General features: G+C 40.8%; 1 protein-coding gene across 1 annotated transcript; it reads right to left on the bottom strand.

Moving 5' to 3' along the window:
• Positions 1 to 7649: 7649 nt before the first annotated feature.
• Positions 7650 to 22992, bottom strand: LOC115196010 (adenosine 3'-phospho 5'-phosphosulfate transporter 1). Its single transcript, XM_029756448.1, has 4 exons — positions 22198 to 22992; positions 17863 to 18053; positions 17433 to 17593; positions 7650 to 10383 (listed from the first exon to the last, which is right to left on the bottom strand). The coding sequence occupies exons 1-4, from the start codon at positions 22215 to 22217 to the stop codon at positions 9451 to 9453; spliced, it is 1305 nt and encodes a 434-aa protein (XP_029612308.1). The 5' UTR covers positions 22218 to 22992; the 3' UTR covers positions 7650 to 9450.
• Positions 22993 to 23285: the final 293 nt, after the last annotated feature.

The following is a 23285-nucleotide window of genomic DNA, read 5'->3' as shown; positions in this document are numbered from 1 at the left end:
AGTTTGCTCCAATTCTACACATTTTGCCATGGTGCGGTAAGAAGATTTTGCAATTTTTGTTAATTTCATGCAATTCTACTCATTTTGCCATGGGGTGGAGAAGAAAATGTGCTGTTTTACAGGTCATTTCCTGCAATTCTACACATTTTGCCATAGGGTGGAGAGAAATAATTGCAGTTTGTTTGCAGTTTGCAGGCCGGGCACTGATATTGGGCGATTAGGCCTGGCTCAAGGGGTTGCATTCTAATTCATCCCAAAGGTGTTCGATGGGGTTGAGGTCAGGGATCTGTGCAGGCCAGTGAAGTTCTTCCACACAGATCTCGACAAACCATTGCTGTATGGACCTCGCTTTGTGCAGGGGGGCATTGTCATGCTGAAACAGACATCTAGAATGTCATTGTATGCTGTAGCATTAAGATGCCCCTTCACTGGAAGGGGCCTAGCCCGAACAATGAAATATAGCCACAGACCATTATTCCTCCTCCAAACTTTACAGTTGGCACTATGCATTGGGGCAGGTAGCGTTCTCCTGGCATGCGTCAAACCCAGATTCGTCTGTCGGACTGCCAGATGGTGCAGCGTTATTCATCACGCCAGAGAATGCGTTTCCACTGCTCCAGAGTCCAATGGCGGAGAGCTTTACACCACTCCAGCCGACGCTTGCACATGGTGATCTTAGGCTTGTGTACGGCTGCTTGGCGATGGAAACCCATTTCATGAAGCTCCGAAGAAACAGTCCTTGCGCTGATCTTGCTTCCAGAGGCAGTTTGGAATTCAATAGTGCGTGTTACACCAAGGACAGCACTCGGCAGTCCCGTTCTGTGAGCTTGTGTGTCCTACAAACTTGCGGCTGAGCCTAGGGCCAGTTGCCCATCCCTGATGTAGAATATGTTTTTCAACTTGAACCACAACAGTAATGGTAGTATTAACTACAGTCTGGTTCCACTACCCCTGAGAATGTCTCTGTTTCTACTCTCAAGGCGTTGACCCACAAAGATATGTTCTGCGGTTATGAGTTATTCATGCAATCAGTGAGGTGCATAAAAAAAGTTGCCACAAATTCTTTGAAATCACATGGTTTGTAGTATAACACAGAGGCCTGCTGAGGGGGTGGAGATAATGGGTGGATTTGCACTTGAAGCATTTTAGTTTTCAGATATTGTATGGAAATTAGTTGTGGGTGTCTTGCCCACTTCTCAAACATGGGTTGTCATTTTGATACTGAGAGGTCTGACCAAGCTTGGAACTCAATAGTGCGTGTTGCAACCAAGGACAATCATGTGTCATTTAGAAACATCATTGATGGAGACCTCCTGCTAGGCTACTATAAATATCAGTGGCCTATTCAGTGGAGTGAAACAATCAGAATGCAGTAGTAGATTTGTAAAAAATACATTTAATGCCAGCACACACTGATGGGGATGCATTTTTAGACTGTGGACTTTTAAACATTCAATTCCCCCTTTTACTACTGGAACTAGAGGTTTCACATGTAGTAAAGATTTAACTTGTGTGACTTCAGGTTCAACAAATGACTTCCTGTGGAACACTTTTTTCTTTAAAAAGAATCTGTGGTTGTCGTCTTCATTCTTGACACCCACGGTGGTGACAAAATAAATTGTAGTGGTGTTGAGTTATTAGGAAACCCTTGCCGCAAGTAGGAGGTGATATGTTCATTCTTGAACACTGTACAACCTCCTTACAAAAATTATAAATGATAACATTTCTATAATCGGATTTAGATGATTTATCATGGGGGTGACCAATGTCAGTTGTTTTGGGCAATTAATGGATTTACTGTGGTTGATTCTGAATGGTGTGATATAATATATATATTTTTTTACAACGTCACAAGGATGTGTGTGCCATATTTGCTTTCATGGTAAATTGAAGCCACAAGATACAGTGAAACAAAATAGACAAATATGGACAAGCACTGCTTGCACTCCACAAAATTACAATCTGTTTATGTCAATGTGATGTCAATTGTACACCGAATCTGTCACTGTATCTTTCTATTGTGGTCTCTTGCACAATACTTGTGTCATATCTAATTTCCATTACGTTTAAGGCCTGAGAATGAGTAGAGCAACAGGGTGACAGGATAGAGAATCTGAATAGTAATCTGCGATATGTAATAAATCATTAAGCTACTATATCTTCAATATCTAAAATGAAAAAATATTTTTAGGTCAACCTTAAAGAAGAGGGAGGAATTCAGATTTTGAGCACCTGAGACATGACCTAAAATAAAGGACAAAATAACTCGACCCACCAATTTATAACCTTTAGGATTAGATCGAGTGGGATGTAACATCACACACATCACATTAATACTTCTGTTCTGTTCCACTACTACAGTAAGCCGTTTCATCAATTAACCCTTTCCTGACATTCACAATGAAAGCCTGTAGTGACTGGTTAGTTTCCCCAGCAGTGGGAAGGTTGACTGAGGGTTGCGCATGTAGCCTGCTACTCCTTTTTCTCAGCTTAGTTACATTACTGAAAAGAGGCATGGAGATGCCCACGTTATCACACACACACACACTGATCTGGACGGCGTGGGAGTAGGAAGTGTTGTAATGAGAGCTCAGGGGGGAGTTCCCCCACGTGGCTGTGTGTTTCACACGGGAATGAAAATATATCACATCACACATTACCATACTAGCTTCAATTGAACAACATAGGCTGAGACCACTTATGGAGAAGATGTTGAAACATTGTTCTCTTTTACACATTTACTGTAACAGACCTCACTTCTTACTGACTCCTTGAGGTAAACCAATACTTAGAAACATGATTGATGGATTAAGATAACATCATCTTTTCCTCAGGTTACAATACCAAGAGGTCATAAGCTTTTATGGTCAATCATCAAAATGTGTTCAGGAAATAATTAACCAGTAGATTAGAGTAAGCCCCCCTAGGTCACAGCTACATCTCATAGCACCCTGACCTTTTCAATAACAACCCCCCAAAAATTCAAGATGGAAATCATAAATTCCAAGTCTTATAAAAACAACAAAAAACATTTGAAGTCTTAAATTCATGTATTTAAATTAATTTAATGTTTTTTTAATTATCAATCTAGCCTACTAGTTGAAATACTACAATGATAAAAAACAGAAAGTACCGGTTACATTGCATTACCCTTGTATGCAGAGGTCCTCATCCACGCCAAACCCTAAGCCTGTCCAATCGATCCTTCACATTCTAGAGTGCGTCAACCATCACCATCCATTCAGGCCACATTAAAACATTCACACAGGAAAGAACAGACAACAGTGCAGCTCTCCTCAAAATAAGCAAGTCATTATGGACAGATAAAAAATGCTATGAATCCATCATAAGGAACATGTACTGTATGTGACTACGCTCCATGTGTCCAAAAAGGTTACAATTTCAATTGAAGCAAAAGATCCCAAGACAATGTTTACAAAGGTTTGCATTGCTTTCTTCCCCAGGTTATTCCCCCAGGCAATGTTGAAGACTATGTGAAAACCATTGACCTATCATGAATATGTCACGTCCCATGCTATGACATTTGCTTTGCCAGTAGTACAGTACAGTTGTTTAACTGTAGTCCTTATCTAAGGCTGATAGAGATGGGGCTAACCATCCATTCAAACATCACCACCCTCAGCCTTGTCGTCAGAAACCAGAAGCATCCTGTTTTCAGGGGAAAAGCAGAGAAGAGCCGAAGCCTGAAAACCAAATACTTCCGGTTTCTTCCGACCCCACTCACACATTTTTTTACGGGTGCTACGTTAGGTTAAAACACCAACTGACATTGAAACAAAAGTGTCAAGCTAATGCACACAGAACATCAAAAGAATGTACATTGCCTTGCAAAAGTATTCAGACCTCTTGGATTTCTTCACATTTTAATGTGTTACAAAGTATTGCAATTCATTTTTTGTCAACAATCTACACAAAATACTCTGTCAAAGCGGAAGAAAGAAATCATATTTTTTATTAATAAACATTTTAAAACATATAGTTGTTGCATAAGTATTCAGTTCCCTGAGTCCATACATGTTAGAAACACCTTTGGCAGCAATTACAGCTGTGAGTCTGCTTGTGTAAGTCTAAAGCCTTGTTCACACTGTAGGCCTTAATGCTCAAATCAGTTTTGGACTACTGTACTGACTGTCCAAACAGCAAGTTACAAGTGACCAAATCAGATGTGTAGGTTCAGACAGCAGACACAGCAGTCAACTATCTAGCAAGGTAGCTGTTTAGCTTTCTGGCACATTCACTAATTTGTTTATAAACAATTACCAAGCTAGTTAGCTCCCTCATGTGCTTGTCAAACTGTCAGAGTAGCTAGCAAACAACAAGATAAGCGAAATAACAGTCTAAAAACCACTTGAGGGTAAATAAATCAGATTCGACTGAACAGACATGGCCAGGAATCAGATTTGTGTCGGACTTCAAACTACCTACGAAGGTGGTTTAAAATGTGAGTTGAAATGGCCGATTCCATGTGCTTTTTGGCTTTTCAGACCGCAGGAAAAAGAACAGATTAAAATCAGATATGCAAATAAATATGATTGAGTCACTTCACGGAACACGGTTTAAGGGCTTAGCACACCTGAATGTGCAATATTTGCCTATTATTCTTTTCAAAATACTTCAAGCTCTGTCAAGATGTTGGGGATCAAGGCTGGACAGCAATTTTCAAGTCTTGCCATAGTATTTCCACCATGCTTGAAAATAAGGAGGCAGTTACTCGGTGATGTGTTTTGTTGGATTTGCCCCAAACATAGGGATTAGAATTTAGGCCCCAAATGTGTATTCCTTTGCCATGTTTTTTTGCAGTATTACTTTAGCGCCTTGTTGCATGTTTTGGAATAGTTTTATTTAGTATATTTGTGTTCTTCTCACTGTCATTTAGGTCATTATTGTAGAGTCACTACAATGTTGTTGATCCGTCCTCAGTTTTCTCCCATCACAGCCATTGTACTCTGTAACCGTTTTAAAATAACCAATGGCCTCATGGTAACATCCCTGAGCAGTTTAATTCTGGTCCTGCAGCTCAGTTCAGAAGGACGACTATCTTTGAAGTGTCTGGGTGGTTTAATACACAATGCACTGCATCATTATTAACTAGACCATGCTCGAAGATATTCGATATCTGACTTGTTATTGTTACCCATCTACCAACCACTGCCCTTTTTAAGAGGCTTTCAAAAAGCTCCCTGGTCTTTGTAGTTGAATCTGTGATTGAAATTCAATACTTGACTGAGGGACCTCACAGATGTACGGTGCATTCGGAAAGCATTCAGACCACTTACCCTTTTCTACCTTACAGCCTTAATCTAAAATGTATTTCATTTATATTTGTCATCAATCTACACACAATACACCAAAGTAAAAAAGTGAAAACAGGTTTTTTGAAATTTTAGAATATATATATATATATATATATATATATATATATATATATATATATATATATATAAAAAAAATATATATCTAATTTACATAAGTGTTCAGACCCTTTGCTATGAGACTCGATATGGAGCTCAGGTGCGTCCTGTTTCCATTGATCATCCTTGAGATGTTTCTACAACTTCATTGGAGTCCACCTGTGGTAAATTCAATTGATTGGACATGGTTTGGAAAGGCTACACACCTGTCTATATAAGGTCACACAGTTGACAGTGCATGTCAGAGCAAAAACCCAAGCCATGAGGTCGGAGGAATTGTCTGTAGAGCACCGAGACAAGATTGTGGGGAGGCACAGATCTGGGGAAGGCTGCCAAAACATTTCTGCAGCATTGAAGGTCCCCAAGAACACAGTGGCCTCCATTATTCTTAAATGGAAGAAGTTTGGAAACAAGATTCTCTGGTCTGATGAAAGCAAGAATTCATTCTTTGGCCTGAATGCCAAGCGTCACGTCTGGAGGAAACCTGGCACCATCCCTACGGTGAAGCATGGTGGTGGCAGCACTATGCTGTGGGGATGTTTTTCAGCGGCAGGGACTGGTAGACTAGTCAGGATCGAGGAGGGAAAGGAACGGAGTAATGTACAGAGAGATCCTTGTTGAAAACTTGCTCCAGAGCGTTCAGGACCTCAGACTGGGGCGCAGGTTCACCTTCCAACAGAACAACAACCCTAAGCACACAGCCAAAACAACCGGGAGTGGCTTTGTGACAAGTCTCTGAGTGGCCCAGCCAGATACCGAACTTGAATCCGATCGAACATCTCTGGAGACTTGGAAATAGCTGTGCATCCAACCTGACAGAGCTTAACAGGATCTGTAGAGAAGAATGTGAGAAAATCCCCAAATACAGGTGTGCCAAGCTTGTAGGGTCATACCCAAGAAGACTCTAGGCTGTAATCGCTGCCAAAGGTGCTTCAACAAAGTACTGAGTAAAGGGTCTAAATACTTATGTAAAAAATGTTTTGTATGTAATAAATTTCCCAAACAATCTAAACCTGTTTTTGCTTTGTCATTATGGGGTATTGTGTGTAGATTGATGAATAACAAATCTATTTAATCCATTTTAGATTGAGGCTGTAACATAGCAAAATGTGGAGTCAATGGGTCTGAATACTTTCCGAATACACTGTATGTAAGGGGGACAAAGGAAGGGTTAGTCATTTAAAATGTCAACCCATATTATTTCACACAGTAAGTCCATGTAACTTTTTATGTGATTTGATTTGAGCTAAATTTTACTCCTGAACTAATTTAAGGGCTGAATACTTATGCAAAGACTATATTTTGGATATTTTTAATTAATTTAAAAAAAATCCACTTTGACAGAGTATTTTGTGCATATTGTTGACAAAATTACAATTAAATCCATTTTCATCCCATTTTGTAACAAAATGTGATATAATCAAGGGGTCTGGATACTTTTGCAAGGCACTGTATAGCCTATAAGACATGTGTACAGCCTATACATAGGACATTTATATTGTGAGTCTTATTCATTTATCTCAAGTGTTGCAGCAAAAGCAGATGGGCTGAACCAAAGTTACTGACAAAGAGAGCTGTAAATTTGAATGTACAACTTTATAAAATGTGAATGCAGTTTGTCAAATCTTTTAGTCGTCTCTATGGGTGATTATTGACTTTTGAATACAAATTCACATTTGCAATTTAATAATACCAGAACAACTGGTCTACAGTACAAGTCAAAAGTTTGTACACACCTACTCATTCAAGGGTTTTTCTTTATTTTTACTATTTTCTACATTGTAGAATAATAGTGAAGACATCAAACCTTGAAAGAATGTCAAGAGTGTGCAAAGCTGTCATCAAGGCAAAGGGTGGCTACTTTGAAGAATCTCAAATATGAAATATATTTTGATTTAACACTTTTTTGGTTACTACATGATTCAATGTGTTATTTCATAGTTTTGATGTCTTCACTATTATTCTACAATGTAGAAAAACCCTGGAATGAGTAGGTGTGTCCAAACTTTTGACTGGTACTGTATGTCCTGTTCCAAATTATTTATAGTGTATCCATTAATGATTGTTAGTGTAAGTTAGTGTAACAAATAATTCAAGTATTTGGTTTGATTGTAAAGCTGTACACGTAGGGCTAAATGAATTGCCTGGCAATGCGAATACGAAGTTCTCCACGTTGTCTGGGTCAGCCAGGCCACTAAATGAATGCCACCATACTTAAACTAACATACAGTATGAAAATGTATGCCATTTATTGAAATGAAATACTTCAATAATATGGTTTGCCTAGTTGAATCCTACACCAACAAAACAAGAGAACAAAAATGTACAGGCTGTTTGTTCCAAGAGCTGAAGTTCGAGTCATTCCGCCTGGTTGCAACTCTTACTGGCATTTGACAGTTAATTGTCTTTTACCTGACCTAACGTAAGTGCGTCCTATTCAAAAAATAAGATGGGCATCTTGAATGCTGCTTGAAATCTCTCTCTCCCTCCCCTCACTCCATATAAAATAGAACATAGTAACTTCTGCAAAGTTATTTTTGATGGTCTGCTGTGCATTTATTCTTGTGAGGTTGTTAGGAAAATAGTAAAACATTTTCTGTGGGGTCACTCAGTAACTTTCCTCATCATACACTATGGTAAGCCATGAGGAACAACACATCAGTCAACTAAAGATGTATGAACTATGCTTTTCGTATGATCTGAAAGGGCAGTAATTTGACTTGAGATCCTTCTGGCACAACCTGGACGTTCATGTAAATCCTTCCTTGATCTCAATGGTAGACTTCTTCTGACATTTTTTAGTTAAGCACATAGATCTCAAGTCAGAATAATGCCAAAAGTGAGACCTCTACCATACCTGCTTCTTTATATGAAACAAATAAAATATTCTCAAGCAGCATTTCCTGATCATGAACTGGTAATGATTACAAAGATTTCTCTCATGCCATGTCCAAAATGTACAACAATGCAATTATTAGTTTTAAACAAAATTGATGCAGTATCTACACAGAGATGATCCAAAATGGGACCTTACTTGGGGCCTGCTCACCATAGTATCTCATGTCCTCTTTTCATAGAGGTCTTATGAGCTTAATATGGTGCCATTCACAATATTACATTACCCATAGATGAAGGTTTGCAGTATACAGCTCATGTACTAGTGATTACCCCAAAACTACACCGCAAACATCAGATTTTTGTTCTTTGACTGCAGCTCCAGAAGCATATCACAAAGGCTGAAATCAATAGCCATTTAATTAGTTGTTTACATTTCACATGCCAATGTTGCATGCTTTGAGCTGGGTTTGACAGACAAAACGTACAAGCGACGATTGCTGTGTAATTTTGGGGTCATAGACACTTAAATGGGCGTGACTGCTGATTGGTCCAACCGAATCACTCCCATTGACCTGTATCCTTGAAACCTGACCCTAGGCAACACAGTGACTAAGGTCTGAATTTAATGACCGACTCTTTTGGCATAGAGAATCTACGTCACTGCCTACGTCGATAAGGGTAAAATATACATTCTGGGGACTCTCCCAACAAATCAAGAGGCAGATATAACAGAACGTCGTGATTTTGCAGGCAATAACTTTGCAGTGGTTTTAGTTAAGGTAGTTGATACAAACTATCCACTTGCGTAATTCACTCATTAAAAATAACCTCCGTGATCATTTTGCATTTTGTATTTTATTCAAGCAGATAAAGTAGTGACTTAGGCAGTAACATAGTTCCTCTATGACAAGAGTCCATCATTGAAACCAGACCCTAGTCACTGTGTTGCCTAGGGTTGGGTTTTCGAGACTAATTGACCTGTGTGACGACGGCTCGGTGCGTGTCAAGTCAAACACCTTTAAAAAGGAATTAGAATCCATTTCTGTACCTTTCCTATACAAAGTAGAAACCCATTAAACGAACACAAAAAGTCAAACGGGACACACAGAGACAGAAAAAAACACAACGAAAACGTGGCTTTAGTTTTTGTTTTTCCAGTTCCCTCCTCAGACTCCTCCTCCTAGACCTTCTGCACCTGTGGCTGCGGCGCCCTGCGTCCTGCCTTCATGCGGATGCGGGCGTAGACGCGCAGGAAGAGGGCGAGGAAGACCACGACCATGCCGAAGCCCCCCACCATTGTGACGGCGTGGCCATACAGGAAACAGGAGAGCAGGATGGCGATGGCCTGCCGAAGGGTCATGATGATGGTGAAGATGGCGGCGCCGAACTGTGCGATGGTGTAGAAGATGAAGAGCTGGCCGCATGCTGAGCACACCGACAACAGCACGGCATGGAATGCAAACTCCGAATGTCGCGTCATGAAGGCCAGCGAGTCAAAGAAGGCGCCCTGCTCCAGCAGCGAGCCCACGGTGAAGAGGCAGGAGAAGAGGTTGACGCCGAACATCATCTGTACCGACGACATCTTGCACTTGAACAGGTTGTCCTGCCAGTTGGACGTGAAGCTGTCGAAGACGATGTAGCCAACCAAGATGACCACGCCGCTGAACGTTGTGACCGTAGACGGGTGCTTACCGGTCGTGCTCGTCAACAAGAACATGCTGACGCCCAGAGAGATCAGAGCCGCCGTCAGGTACTCCCAGTACTCGTAGCTCTTGTGCGACACAATCTTACTCATTAGCATGACGGGGATCACTTTAGAGGCCTTAGCCAGCACCTGGGTGGGGAAGCTGATGTACTTGAGGGCCTCGTACTGGCACCAGCTGCTGAGGACGTTGGAGAGCGAGGCGAACGAGTATTTATACATGGGCGCACCGTGACGAGGCTGCTTGAACAGGAGACACCACAGGCCAGACACAGTCAGCGCCAGGATGCGGTTCATGAACACCAGGAACTGGGAGTCCTTGAAGCGCTCGCCCTCCTCCTCAGGGGTGGAGGCCCCGTACGAGCGTGTCATCACCCTCTCCTGTAGGACACCCCATGTCAGGTAAGATGTCTGGAGAGAAAACAAGATAACATAGATAAGGAGACTAAACTGTATGACGTACATGAGATATAATTGTGAATATGTTGGTATCGATGTTTAACCTTTTACACTTGTGGGAATTGGCCTATATGGATAGTAGTGTTGCATGGTACACCGGTACCATGGTAATATCACAGTACCAAAACCTCATAATAACAACATTTTAGAATACCGTAGTATCGTTTCATATTATACAACCACATTTTTCTGCCCTACTAATCTAAAGAACCTGCTGGCGCCTGTAATAAAATGTTTATAAAGTCAGCTACATTTAAGCAACAGCAACTAGTCTCTTGTATGTGCAGGTCCCATAATATCCACTTCACTTCCATGCGCATATCACGTGTGGCAGCTATAACCAGCCAGCCACATACGCTACCTGCCCGCACTCACCTGCTTCTTGCTGATTATTGGTTTGATAAATAACGTTGTTCAGTCATGTTACCTAGCTAGCGAACAACCTGGTAACCGGTAGGTCTAGGCAAATTTGATTGGCACAGGAAGAAAGGAAAAGGGTCTGCTACTCATGAGATGTGCTTCAAAGGTAAGATTCATATAGGCCTAATGCAAGCCTAAACTATATCAATACATCTCTCTTTCTGGTGCTCCTTAAATTTGGTTAGGTGCCTAGTCAAATAAAGCTTTATTTACATAGCACATTTCAGACATGAATGCAACACAATGCGCCTCACAGAAAAAAACAAATAAACGATGAAAACTGAAATATTTACTACACAAGAAACACAAGAGGATAAAAAACTAAAACATAATTTAAAACTGAAAGACTAACATTTTAAAAGTTGGAAGCAGTGTGTGTGTGTTTTTGGGCTAGAGAGAGACAGGAAGGGAGGGAGTGTGTGTGCCTGTGTTAACTGAAGAGTAAAGAAGGTTTCATGCAGTGTTTTCCCTTACTGCTACAATGACATGGAGATAATTATGCATGTACAGTTGAAGTCGAAAGTTTACATGCACTTAGATTGGAGTCAATAAAACTCGTTTTTCAACCACTCCACAAATTTCTTGTTAACAAACTATAGTTTTGGCAAGTCGGTTAGGACGTCTACTTTGTGCATGACACAAATAATTTTTCCAACAATTGTTTACAGATAGATTATTTCCCTTTTAATTCACTGTATCACAATTCCAGTGGGTCAGAAGTTTATATACACTAAGTTGACTGTGCCTTTAAACAGCTTGGAAAATTCCAGAAAATGATGTCATGGCTTTAGAAGCTTCTGATAGGCTAATTGATATCATTTGAGTCAATTGGAGGTGTCCCGGTGGATGTATTTCTAGGCCTAACCTTCAAACTCAGTGCCTCTTTGCTTGACATCATGGGAAAAATCTAAAGAAATCAGCCAAGACATTAAAAAAAAAGAATGTGTAGACCTCCACAAGTCTGGTTCATCCTTGGGAGCAATTTCCAAATGCCTGAAGGTACCACGTTCATCTGTACAAACAATAGTACGCAAGTATAAACACCATGGGACCACTCAGCCGTCATACTGCTCAGGAAGGAGATGCGTTCTGTCTCCTAGAGATGAACGTACTTTGGTGCGAAAAGTGCAAATCAATCCCTGAACAACAGCAAAGGACCTTGTGAAGATGCTGGAGGAAACAGGTACAAAAGTATCTATATCCACAGTAAAACGAGTCCTACATCGACATAACCTGAAAGGCCGCTCAGCAAGGAAGAAGCCACTGCTCCAAAACCGCCTTAAAAAAGCCAGACTACGGTTTGCAACTGCACATGGGGACAAAGATCGTACTTTTTGGAGAAATGTCCTCTGGTCTGATGAAACAAAAATAGAACTGTTTGGCCATAATGACCATCGTTATTTTTGGAGGAAAAAAGGGGAGGCTTGCAAGCCAAAGAATGTTAGGCCTACTCATCTTGTTGGCTGACGAAAAGTAAATGTGGACAGTTCTTCCAATATCTTCAATATGCACCTCGGAATTGGAAAAGGACGCGCGCAGTTGCGACCCCGATGTGTCTGTCTTCACTTGTAGCCTGTGAGAGAGACCCGATCACGTGATGGAGAGTCATGTGAGTGAGAGGTGCTTCGGAGCACGCAGCACTCAGGGAGAAGTGAATTTTAATTATTATATTCAGCCTAAGGGCACAACCGCCACTGGCTGCAAAAGGCATAGATTTTTTTAGGGGGCATTACAGCCACACACAGGGGATGCCGCCGGGAAATTTGAGGCATTATCAAGTGCTTGTCAAATTATGAATAGTCTTCCCTGTAGCTTAGTTGGTAGAGCATGGTGTTTGCAACGCTAGGGTTGTGGGCTCGATTCCCACGGGGGCCAGCACAGAAAAAAAAAAAAATGTATGAAATGTATGCATTCACTACTGTAAGTCGCTCTGGATAAGAGCGTCTGCAAAATGATAAAAATGTAAATGTAAAATCCCAACCGTGAAGCATGGGGGTGGCAGCAACATGTTGTGGGGGTGCTTTGCTGCAGGAGGGACTGGTGCACTTCACAAAATAGATGGCATCATGAGGGAGGAAAATTATGTGGATATATTGAAGCAACATCTCAAGACATCAGTCAGGAAGTTTGGTCGCAAATGGGCCTTCCAACTAGACAATGAACCCAAGCATACTTCCAAAGTTTTGGCAAAATGGAGTGTATTGGAATGGCCATCACAAAGCCCTGACCTCGATCCCATAGAAAATTTGTGAGCAGAACTGAAAAAGCATGCGCGAGCAAGGAGGCCTACAAACCTGACTCCAGTTACACCAGCTCTGTCAGGAGGAATGGGCCAAAATTCACCCAACTTATTGTGGGAAGCTTGTGGAAGGCTACCCGAAACGTTTGACCCAAGTTCAACAATTTAAAGGCAATGCTACCAAATACTAATTGAGTGTATGTAAACTTCTGACCCACTGGGAATGTGATGAAAGATATAAAAGCTGAAATAAATCATTCTCTCTACTATTATTCAGACATTTTACATTCTTAAAATAAAGTGGTGATCCTAACAGACTTAAAAGAGGGAATTTTTACAAGGATTAAATGTCAGGATTTGTGAAAAACTGAGTTTAAATGTATTTGGCTAAGGTGTATGTAAACTTCCGACTTCAACTGTAGGTACTCCTATAGGCTTAATTTAGAGTTATTAATGTAACTTTAGATGTTCAAATGTACAAACGTTGGCCTACATGTTTTGATTTTTAATACATTGTAAGGCTGCATGATACGACTAATGATGATTTGAAAAAAGTAGCATGAAAGGCATTAGCCCTGCTTTGTTTTTGTGTGCAGGCTGTACACTCTTCCTCAGTCTCTCATTCATTACATTTACATTTTTATCATTTTGCAGACGCTCTTATCCAGAGCGACTTACAGTAGTGAATGCATACATTTCATACATTTTTTTTTTTCTGTGCTGGCCCCCCGTGGGAATCGAGCCCACAACCCTAGCGTTGCAAACACCATGCTCTAAGCTACAGGGAAGGCTATTCATAATTTGACAAGCACTTGATAATGCCTCGAATTTCCCGGCGGCATCCCCTGTGTGTGGCCGTAATGCCCCCCAAAAAATCTATGCCTTTTGAAGCCAGTGGCGGTTGTGCCCTTAGGCTGAATATAATCATTAAAATTCACTTCTCCCTGAGTGCTGCGTGCTCCGAAGCACCTCTCACTCACATGACTCTCCATCACGTGATCGGGTCTCTCTCACAGGCTACAAGTGAAGACAGACACATCGGGGTGGCAACTGCGCGCGTCCTTATCCAATTCCGAGGTGCATATTGAAGATATTGGAAGAACTGTCCACATTTACTTTTCGTCAGCCAACAAGATGAGTAGGCCTAACAAATAGCAAAAGCACTAGTCTATGTCAATCTACTGTCCCCCATATTCCCAAAGTTGAACTATTCTATTCTTTGTGAAAAATAAATATTCCAAACAAATAAATACAACAACTACCATAAAAAAAAAACATTTTTAGGCAATGAGGCTGACGCAGATCAGAACGTTTAGGCTAAAATGTTTCTTCACATTATAAGCGCAGCAATGCGCACAAAGCAGTAGGTTATAAGTGCGAATGCTCCATTAACAGGAAAACACCATTATCAAAAGTGGATGCAAATGCAATTATGCATGTAGTGCTTTTGTTAAAAAGGTGCATTTTTAAAGGTGAAAATGATCTTCCCCAAACTTGAAACCCACCGCTACTTATGTGTGCCAGTTAGGCTCTCACCCCCTGTAAAGCGGATTAATGTGCTTAATTTGAAGAAGTTATTTGTACACAAACCTACAAACCTTATCAAAACATATAGGTCAATGGGCTAGGCTACGAGGTGTGCGACTATGATTAGAAAAAGTCACACAAAAAAAGGCATCGTTGTCTTACGCTGGGCATCATTCACAAGTGATAATATATAATTCACAAGTGATAGGCTAATATTGTCACCCATCAGACTATTCTTGATTAAATCTTGTCTTTAAATATACTAAATAATGTGAGGGAAATTTGTTTTGATTTAGAATGGACTATTATCATTATCAAAAAAATACATGTCATCTATGCACTTAAATTGCGAATGGAGGACGCTTTTCCCGTTGTTCATTTTCATGGCAGCCTGGTAGGTTATACTCCTGTCGTTAAGAGAAGAAATGTGCTTAATATTAGGAAAGTTGAGAAATAAATATAATAGGCCTAGCCTATAGAAAGCTTAATAGAGGCCATCAAAACTCTGTTCTCACCCAATTGCATAGCCTATAGAAATGTTGCGCAACATGAGCTCATGGGCTCTCTTGAAGTGTTTGATTTGCATTGATGTCAGTGATTATTTAACCCTTATTTAACTAGGCAAGTCGGTTAAGAACAAATTTTTATTTACAATGACGGCCTACCCCTGCCAAACCCGGACGATGCTGGGCCAATTGTGCGCCGCCCAATGGGACTCCCAATCACGGCCGGATGTGATGCAGCCTTAACCAGGGACTGCAGTGACGCCTCTTGCACTGAGAAGCAGTGCCTTAGACCGCTGCACCACTCGGGACACCAGAGTGCTGAGTACCAGGCAGTTATCAAGTTTGGTAGGCTACTAATGACCATCAGCAGCATCAGAGCTTGGAGAAGCCTAATTACTGTGACTAAACGGTCACGTGGAATTTGACTGCCTTCCTGAATTGTGACTGCCAGTTTGGTGGTAATACAGTCACAGTAACAGCCCTAGTCATGTGTGCATGTTCCGCAGTGAATTTTCTTCATAATATACTACAAACATATGCTCATTCTGTTCAGAACAACCCAGGGTAGGCTGCATAGTAATCAAAAACGTTTACAGTATATGACATTGTCGTCTCTTTGGCTATGCTGGTTTAAGTGATATGACATGCTATTCTATAAAATCCTTTCTCTGTAATTAATATTACCTGATTAAGCTAATCATGTAAATGTAATTAACTAGAAAGTCGGGGCACCACGAAAGAATGTTTATAGAGCTGTTATCTTCCGAATAAACTCTTAAAGACCTAGTAATATTTTACATCAATAGCAGTCAATATTAATCGTGACCTTGTTTCAGTCTCATCTGAAAGTTGTAAATTCTTGGTTATCTTCACGAACCCTGGCTAACAAGTTGAATCAGCAATACAAAATTGGGTTTAATTATTTATTTACTAAATACCCAACTGATCACACAGAATTACATATACACAGAATGCAAATTATATCATACAGAAAACGTCCCTGGTGGACGGAGCCGACATGACGGCTGGTTACACAAAGGGAGGGGGTTGGGTTTGAGTGAAAGAGCGGGAAGACTGAGGAACAAAGGGAGAAGCTGTCCTATCGTAAATACAGTATCTTATGCATTCTAAATTTACCGCCCATTTGGAGAAGGAAAATGCAATAAATATTTACTCTGAGCTGAGCTGCGCTTCGGTAGGTTGGTCGTAGATGCTGGCCGTGTTGGCCAACAGAGATTTTCCTGTCCTCGGAAGAATGTCACTGGTGGTAAATTAGATATGTTGTAGTATCGTCGTTGTGTGTTAGACTGGATACGCCGTCCGTCCTTTCCTAGCCCACGTTTACAACGGCCGCTGCTAACTCAACGGCTAGGATGTCTCACTTCTTTAGTGAATAAGAGTTCAAAGTTCATACCATTCACAACCAAAGCTTACGCTGAGGTTGGCTTAGTTCTGTAGTTGACATGTTAGTCCTTTTTAACGTATGGACCGTCATCCTATCGTCCTCGGAACACAAGGTTACATTTTCGTCAAGAGCTTATACAGTGGAGGGAGAGAAGGGTGTGTTTCATAGTTTATAACCCATGTCTCTTCACAGGGGCGGGCCACTGATTGAGCAGGGCTCTAACCTTATGAAAACCCAATTCTCTCATTTGGAAGCTAAAATTACGTTTAATCTTTTCACAAATAGTTTCATATTCAAACATTTAAATTGCACAACAATTCCATGTGAATCTGATAACTAGAATGTGTAGACTTTCCCAGATACAGTTTATGTCGTCCTGTCATCAGTCAATGTCTCAGATGACAACCGAACTGACATCATATTCATTAAGTACAAACGCATATTTTCAACTGGTTCTATTACCGGAATATGGTTCCTTTCCCCCCACTTGTTTGATGTTCCCAGACTCTCTATGTTTAACAAAGGCTATTCAAGAGTCCTTCAGTAGAGTCAGAGAGAGAGGGAAGGGAGAAAGGTATTTATGGGGGGGGGTCATAAACCTTACCCACAGGCCAACGTCATGACAACATGAGTTTTATGAAATGGAAATGTGAAGTGCACATTTGGACTCACAGGTGTTTGGCTCGCTTGTATGAGATCAAAGCAGTATTTATTATAATCATCAACATCACCAATTATTTCACGTTACTGTACGGCCACTGCATTCCAATTTATGTGCTTATCAGTGCCAAAATCTGCAATTTTCAACCCATATACAGTATTGAGTGCAAAGGGCTACAACTACAAAATCTACCCAATCAAAATTCAATACATTTTATTTATATAGCCCTTTTAACTACTTTACCTGAAGTCCCGCAGCGCAGAAGACTAACTTGAAGGCTTGTCTGGCTGACGAGCCCGAGTCAGCGTCATTTCTCGGAGCTATGGAAACGTCGTCCAGGAGACCAGTCTTCGATTCACTACCAAACACACAGGCCTTTATGACAGGATAGCAAATGCCACGACCTGTGAAGGGAAAACACTGGTCAGGAAGATATTTTAAGGTCCAGAACATATCAACCATTCACTGATTCATCAAAACAAACACAATGATCTTGTGAACATAGAGAAACTGTGAATTGCAACTTCAAGGATACACCGAGTTATAATGGATAGAATTCAGAATTAATGTGGATTTTTTTTTTAGGTCTATTTGTGTGCGTATCGTTCTGCGTGTGTGCCAGCGTATATGCATGCAGAGTGTGCATTATCACCAGTCTGTAGAACATCCACACCTGTTTCGAGGTAGTTGATCCTCTTGAAGTAGCCGATAAGAAAGTAGCCAGGTATGATGATGGAAGCGTAGCCCAGCACGTTGAGGAAGAAGCGGAACAGCCACACGTCGTGCCAGTCCTGTAGCAACGAAGACTCTTTGTCAGCCGCCAGCGTAGACGGGAGGAGGATCAGCACCAGGCCAGACCAAAGCCTTCAGCACATACAGGATAAAAGTACTAGTATTAGTACTGGAGGCATGGCAGGTAAGTTATGTAATAGACTGGTTAACTATAATAAACTCTCAGCAGCATGTTTTTCCCCACATGGTTTTAGAGTGATGGATTGAAATACTGCAGACGCTTCTCTGATGAGATACTAAAACTTAGATTCTAGTATTTATTTACAACTTTGGACTTTAGTAGATTATGTGACTCGGGTGGGACATATTAGAAGGTGGGACACACAGTGTAATTTAAAGCATAATTAACACAACACCCGTTGGCCTGAAAGCAGAGTAAAGAGAAGAGACGATCCATTTCTACACAACAGCCTCGTATTAGTCCAGGTAACACAACCTATTTCCACCTGTCATGTTCACACTGATCCTTTACACTAGCATCCTTTTCCACAAATGCCACTAATTTACCTGCACACACCAATAGCTCTCCTCTCCGTTACCCATCTGGGGAGGGAGGGGATAACCTAATCAGGCCGTGTGAAAGGTGTGCTCCCTCCCTGGCTGCTGTGGCACAGTAGTGGATCACTTTCACTGGGAGGGAGGGCCCCCACCTCCTTCACTCCAGAGGCCTGCCTACCTCTGCCTGCATGCCTGACTGGCTCACACAAACAGAGGCTCTTTGTGTGGGCCTCTACCCCCTGCCAGACCAGCCAGTCAGGCCACAGAAGCAGCAACAGGAGGAGAAGCCGCCACTGTAGCATCGCCCAGTGCAACCTGGGCTTTGAACAAGCAGCTCATTACATGGCACTGCTACCAACACTCCAGCCGCAGCTGGAAAAATGGGTCCGAGACAGAAACATTTCCGCATTTAGGCTTCGTGCCGCAGTTGCTGGGATTCCATCTACTTATCGCAGGGGTCATCTTTGAAAGTTACACAATTGGAAAGAGGGCCATGCTGCTTTTACAGTACCAGTCAAACGTTCTGACAAACCTACTCATTCAACGGTTTTTCTTTATTTTTACTATGTTCTATGTTGTAGAATAATAGTGAAGACTTCAAAACTATGAAATAACACATTTGAAATCATGTAGTAACCAAAAAAAGTGTTAAATCAAAATATATTGCCTTTGCCTTGATGACAGCTTTGCACACTTTTGGCATTCTCTCAACCAGCTTCATAAGGAATGCTTTTCCAACAGTCTTGAATTCCCAAACATGCTGAGCACTTGTTGGTTGCTTCTCCTTCACTCTGCGGTCCAACTCATCCCAAACCATCTCAATCGGGTTGAGTCCGGGTGATTGTAGAGGCCAGGTCATCTGATGCAGCACCATCACTCTCCTTGGTCAAATAGCCTGTACACAGCCAGGTGGTGTATTTTGGGTCATTGTCCTGTTGAAAAATAAATTATAGTCCCACTAAGCACAAACCAGATGGGATGGCGTATCGCTGTAGAATGCTGTGGTAGCCATGCTGGTTAAGTGTGCCTTCAATTCTAAATAAATCACAGACAGTGTCACCAGCAAAGCACCCCCACCGGTCTAATGTCCATTGCTCGAGTTTCTTGGCCCAAACAAGTCTCTTCTTATTGGTGTCCTTCAGTAATGGTTTCTTTGCAGCAATTTGATCAATTTGATCATGGAGGCTGGATTCAGTCTCCTCTGAACAGTTGATGTTGAGATGTGTCTGTTACATGAACTCTGTGAAGCATTTATTTGGGCTGCAATCTGAGGTGCAGTTAACTCTAATGAACGTATCCTCTGCAGCAGAGGTAACTCTGGGTCTTTCGCTGATGGCCCTCATGAGAGCCAGTTTCATCATAGTGCTTGATGGTTTTTGCAACTGCACTTTAAGAAACTTAAAAGTTCTTGACCTTCATGTCTTAAAGTAATGATGGACTGTAATTTCTCTTTGCTTATTTGAGCTGTTCTTGCCATAACATGGACTTAGTATTTTACCAAATAGGGCTATCTTCTGTATACCTACCCTACCTTGTCACAACACAACTGATTGGCTCAAACGCATTAAGGAAAGAAATTCCACAAATGAAATTAATAAGGCACACATGTTAATTGAAATGTATTCCAGGTGACTACATCATGAAGCTGGTTGAGAGAATGCCAAGTGTGCAAAGCTGTCATCAAAGCAAAGGGGGATACTTTGAAAAAAATTAAATAACAAATTTTGATTTGTTAAACACTTTTTTGGTTACTACATGATTCCATGTGTTATTTCATAGTTTTGATGTCTTCACTAGTATTTTACAATGTAGAAAATAGTAAAAATAAAGAAAAACCATGGAATGAGTAGGTGTGTCCAAACTTTTGACTGGTACTGTAGGTACACTGGAACAGTTAGCCTAGGCCTAATTATTGGAATGGTTAGGAATGGATTGATTGAAAAAGCTTAATTTGAAAAAATCTAGCCATTAAAGAACCTGTGATTCACTTTGTTCCAGGATGCTCAAAAATGCAGTGGGGGAATTTCTTGAAGGGACACCTTAATTCTATAAATAAAGACTTATGGGACAAGACTTATATTCAGATAATATCAGATGACTTCAAAAAAGGATAGAAAAAAACGAATGCATTGTTACTAAATATACATTGCATAATTGATTCTCCTCAGATGTGGAGGGGAAAATAGCTGGTTCAAGAGCTAAAATAAAACTGCTGGGTTGAGGTTTTCCTTTGAAGCTTATTAGGTCTTATGCATGTTGCCTTGATAAAGATGGTATGGAAAAAGTTGCCGAAGTTGTAGGAAACCTATTGCATTCTTAATAAAAAAATATAAACACAACATGTAATGTGTTGGTCCCATGTTTCATGACCTGAAATAAAAGATCCCATAAATTTTCAATTTGCACAAAAGTGTATTTCTCTCAAATTTGGTGCACAAATTTGTTTACATCCCTGTTAGTGAGCATGTTCTCCTTCGCCAAGATAATCCATCCACCTGACAGGTGTGGCATATCTATAAGCTGATTAACAGCATGATCATTACACAGGTAATGCACACCTTGTGCTGGGGACAATAAAAGGTCACTAACATTTGCAGCTTTGTCACACAACGCCATATATGTCTCAAGTTGAGGGAGTGAGCAATTGGCATGCTGACTGCAGGAATGTCCACCAGAGCCTGATAATTTAATGTTGATTTCTCTACTATAAGCCGGCCTCAAAAGTAGTTTTAGAGAATTTGGCAGTATGCCCAACTGGCCTCACAACCACAGACCCTGTGTACCCATGCCAGTCCTTCACATCCGGCTTCTTCACCTGCAGGATCGTCTGAGACCAGCACCCGAACAGCTGACAAAATGTAGGAGTATTTCCGTCTAAATCCCTTTTTGGGGGAAAAACTCATTCTGAGTTCCCAGGCCCACCCATAGCTGCGCCCCTCCCCAGTTGTAAATCCATCGATTAGGGCCTAATGAATTTATTTAAATTTGACTTTCCTTACGAACTAACTCAGTAAAAACGTTAATTATGTTGCATTTATATTTGTTTAGTATAGTTGTAGCGGATGGCATACTTAACATCAAACAGTGACATTGCATCCCTTACACACTTATAGGACTTGAGACTAGTATGTTGGCCTGGATCCATAAATGCCTAAACTGTACATGTTTTTTTCTTCTTCACATACCTGACAGGGCTGGTTCACATTACACAATATTATCCTAGAAAATCTGAACTGTCTACATTCATCAAATTGTAGTAATACAGCAAGCACTGATGGACTAAAAGCTGAAACGTATGAACAATTCACATGTCAGATACATTTAGCAATGGCTAGGTTCTTTCTGCATTTATTCATATGGACCTAAGCTAACCTGTTCAGTGTAACTAGTCTACAACCTGTGACAAGGAAAACAATACTATTTACAAACACAGAACTTTGATAACTTGTAATGACTATGATTTGGGCATTTCAGTGTGGGCTTTGTCAAATTTCAAAACACAACACACATTCTCTACATTTCATGGTAAGTTAACTAGCTAAACTAGCTAAACCATATCGTCGAGTGCAGTCTGACAGCTGTTTACATGGGCACGCTCACATTGACAACTGGCAGTTAGCTGTGCTAAATATATATAAAAAATGTTGCTTTACTTTGGGTTTAAAATGAATGCAATTCCAAATGAATGGTTAGAGGCATCAGCATAATGTGTTCCTACCTCCATAAAAAAGATGGCATTTTCCACCCACCAATTCTGGTCTAACACCTGGCGTTGCGAACACGCCGAATAACTCAACCACTTTAGCTACAATGAAGCGTTTACGCAAATTAACTGAGGAAATCCTTAATGTATAAAAGCTCATTTCTTTCGGGCTGGCTGTTTCCTTTCCCTGTGCCTTCACAACTTATCAATTGCCTATGTGTTCACTTCAATAAAGAATCCCCCTTCAGTGGAAACCTGGAAAATGCGAAGCCGGATTTCATTACATAGCTGAGATTGTAGACCACCGTCGCACATTGCCACCTGTAGGGCTGGAAGAATAAATGCACATGCTCACTTTACGAGCAGTACCAAGATAGGCAACTAGTAAAGTGGGCTAAAACGACTAAAACAGCTTCTCAAATAAAAATTCCGGATCACATTTGTAGACGATTTCATGGCGACGTTGGCTAGCTAAACTCATGCGTAAAAACGAGCTTGGGTCTAACGGTTGTCTCGCACCGAACTGCGCATGTGCAAGCCATCAACTCAAAGGCACTCCTTCGATATATATTTGTTTTTGGCGAAAATGAAAACGTGTTAGTTTTATCACTTTCATCAGGTTGGTGTAATAACATCAACTGCTTGAGACATTGGCTCGAATCAACTAGTTTGTGCCTTTAGATCTAAGGAGGTGTTGTTCACTTCCTCTCCTTGACTTCACAAACGCCGAACCCCGGCCTGATTGTTTCGCAAGCGTTCAGAGAAGTCTCGCGATATTGCGCCTCTGAATTTAGAAACTGTGACAGAACTGTATTTATAGGCTACAATATGTTCTATTATTTAATTTTTTCATTGTATTCACAGGAATGTTCCTGTATTGTGTAATATTATTGTTGCAATAATAAAAAAAAACTTCACATCAACCAAAGTGCCAATTTATAAAGTAGAATGCATGTATATCTCCCAACAATGTAATAAAAACAATATTATCAACATTTTTCCAAAACATATTGCAATTAAAGTATTGAACCATTTATATTGGGGAGTTTTCATTTATCCACACTGAAAGCACACGTTTGGAAAGATACATGCCCCTCAAATGA

The sequence above is a fragment of the Salmo trutta genome, chromosome 1 (assembly GCF_901001165.1).
Source record: "Salmo trutta chromosome 1, fSalTru1.1, whole genome shotgun sequence".
NCBI lineage: Eukaryota > Metazoa > Chordata > Actinopteri > Salmoniformes > Salmonidae > Salmo > Salmo trutta.
Note: the sequence above shows the minus strand (reverse complement) of the source record. Positions and strands in the feature narration are given on the sequence as shown.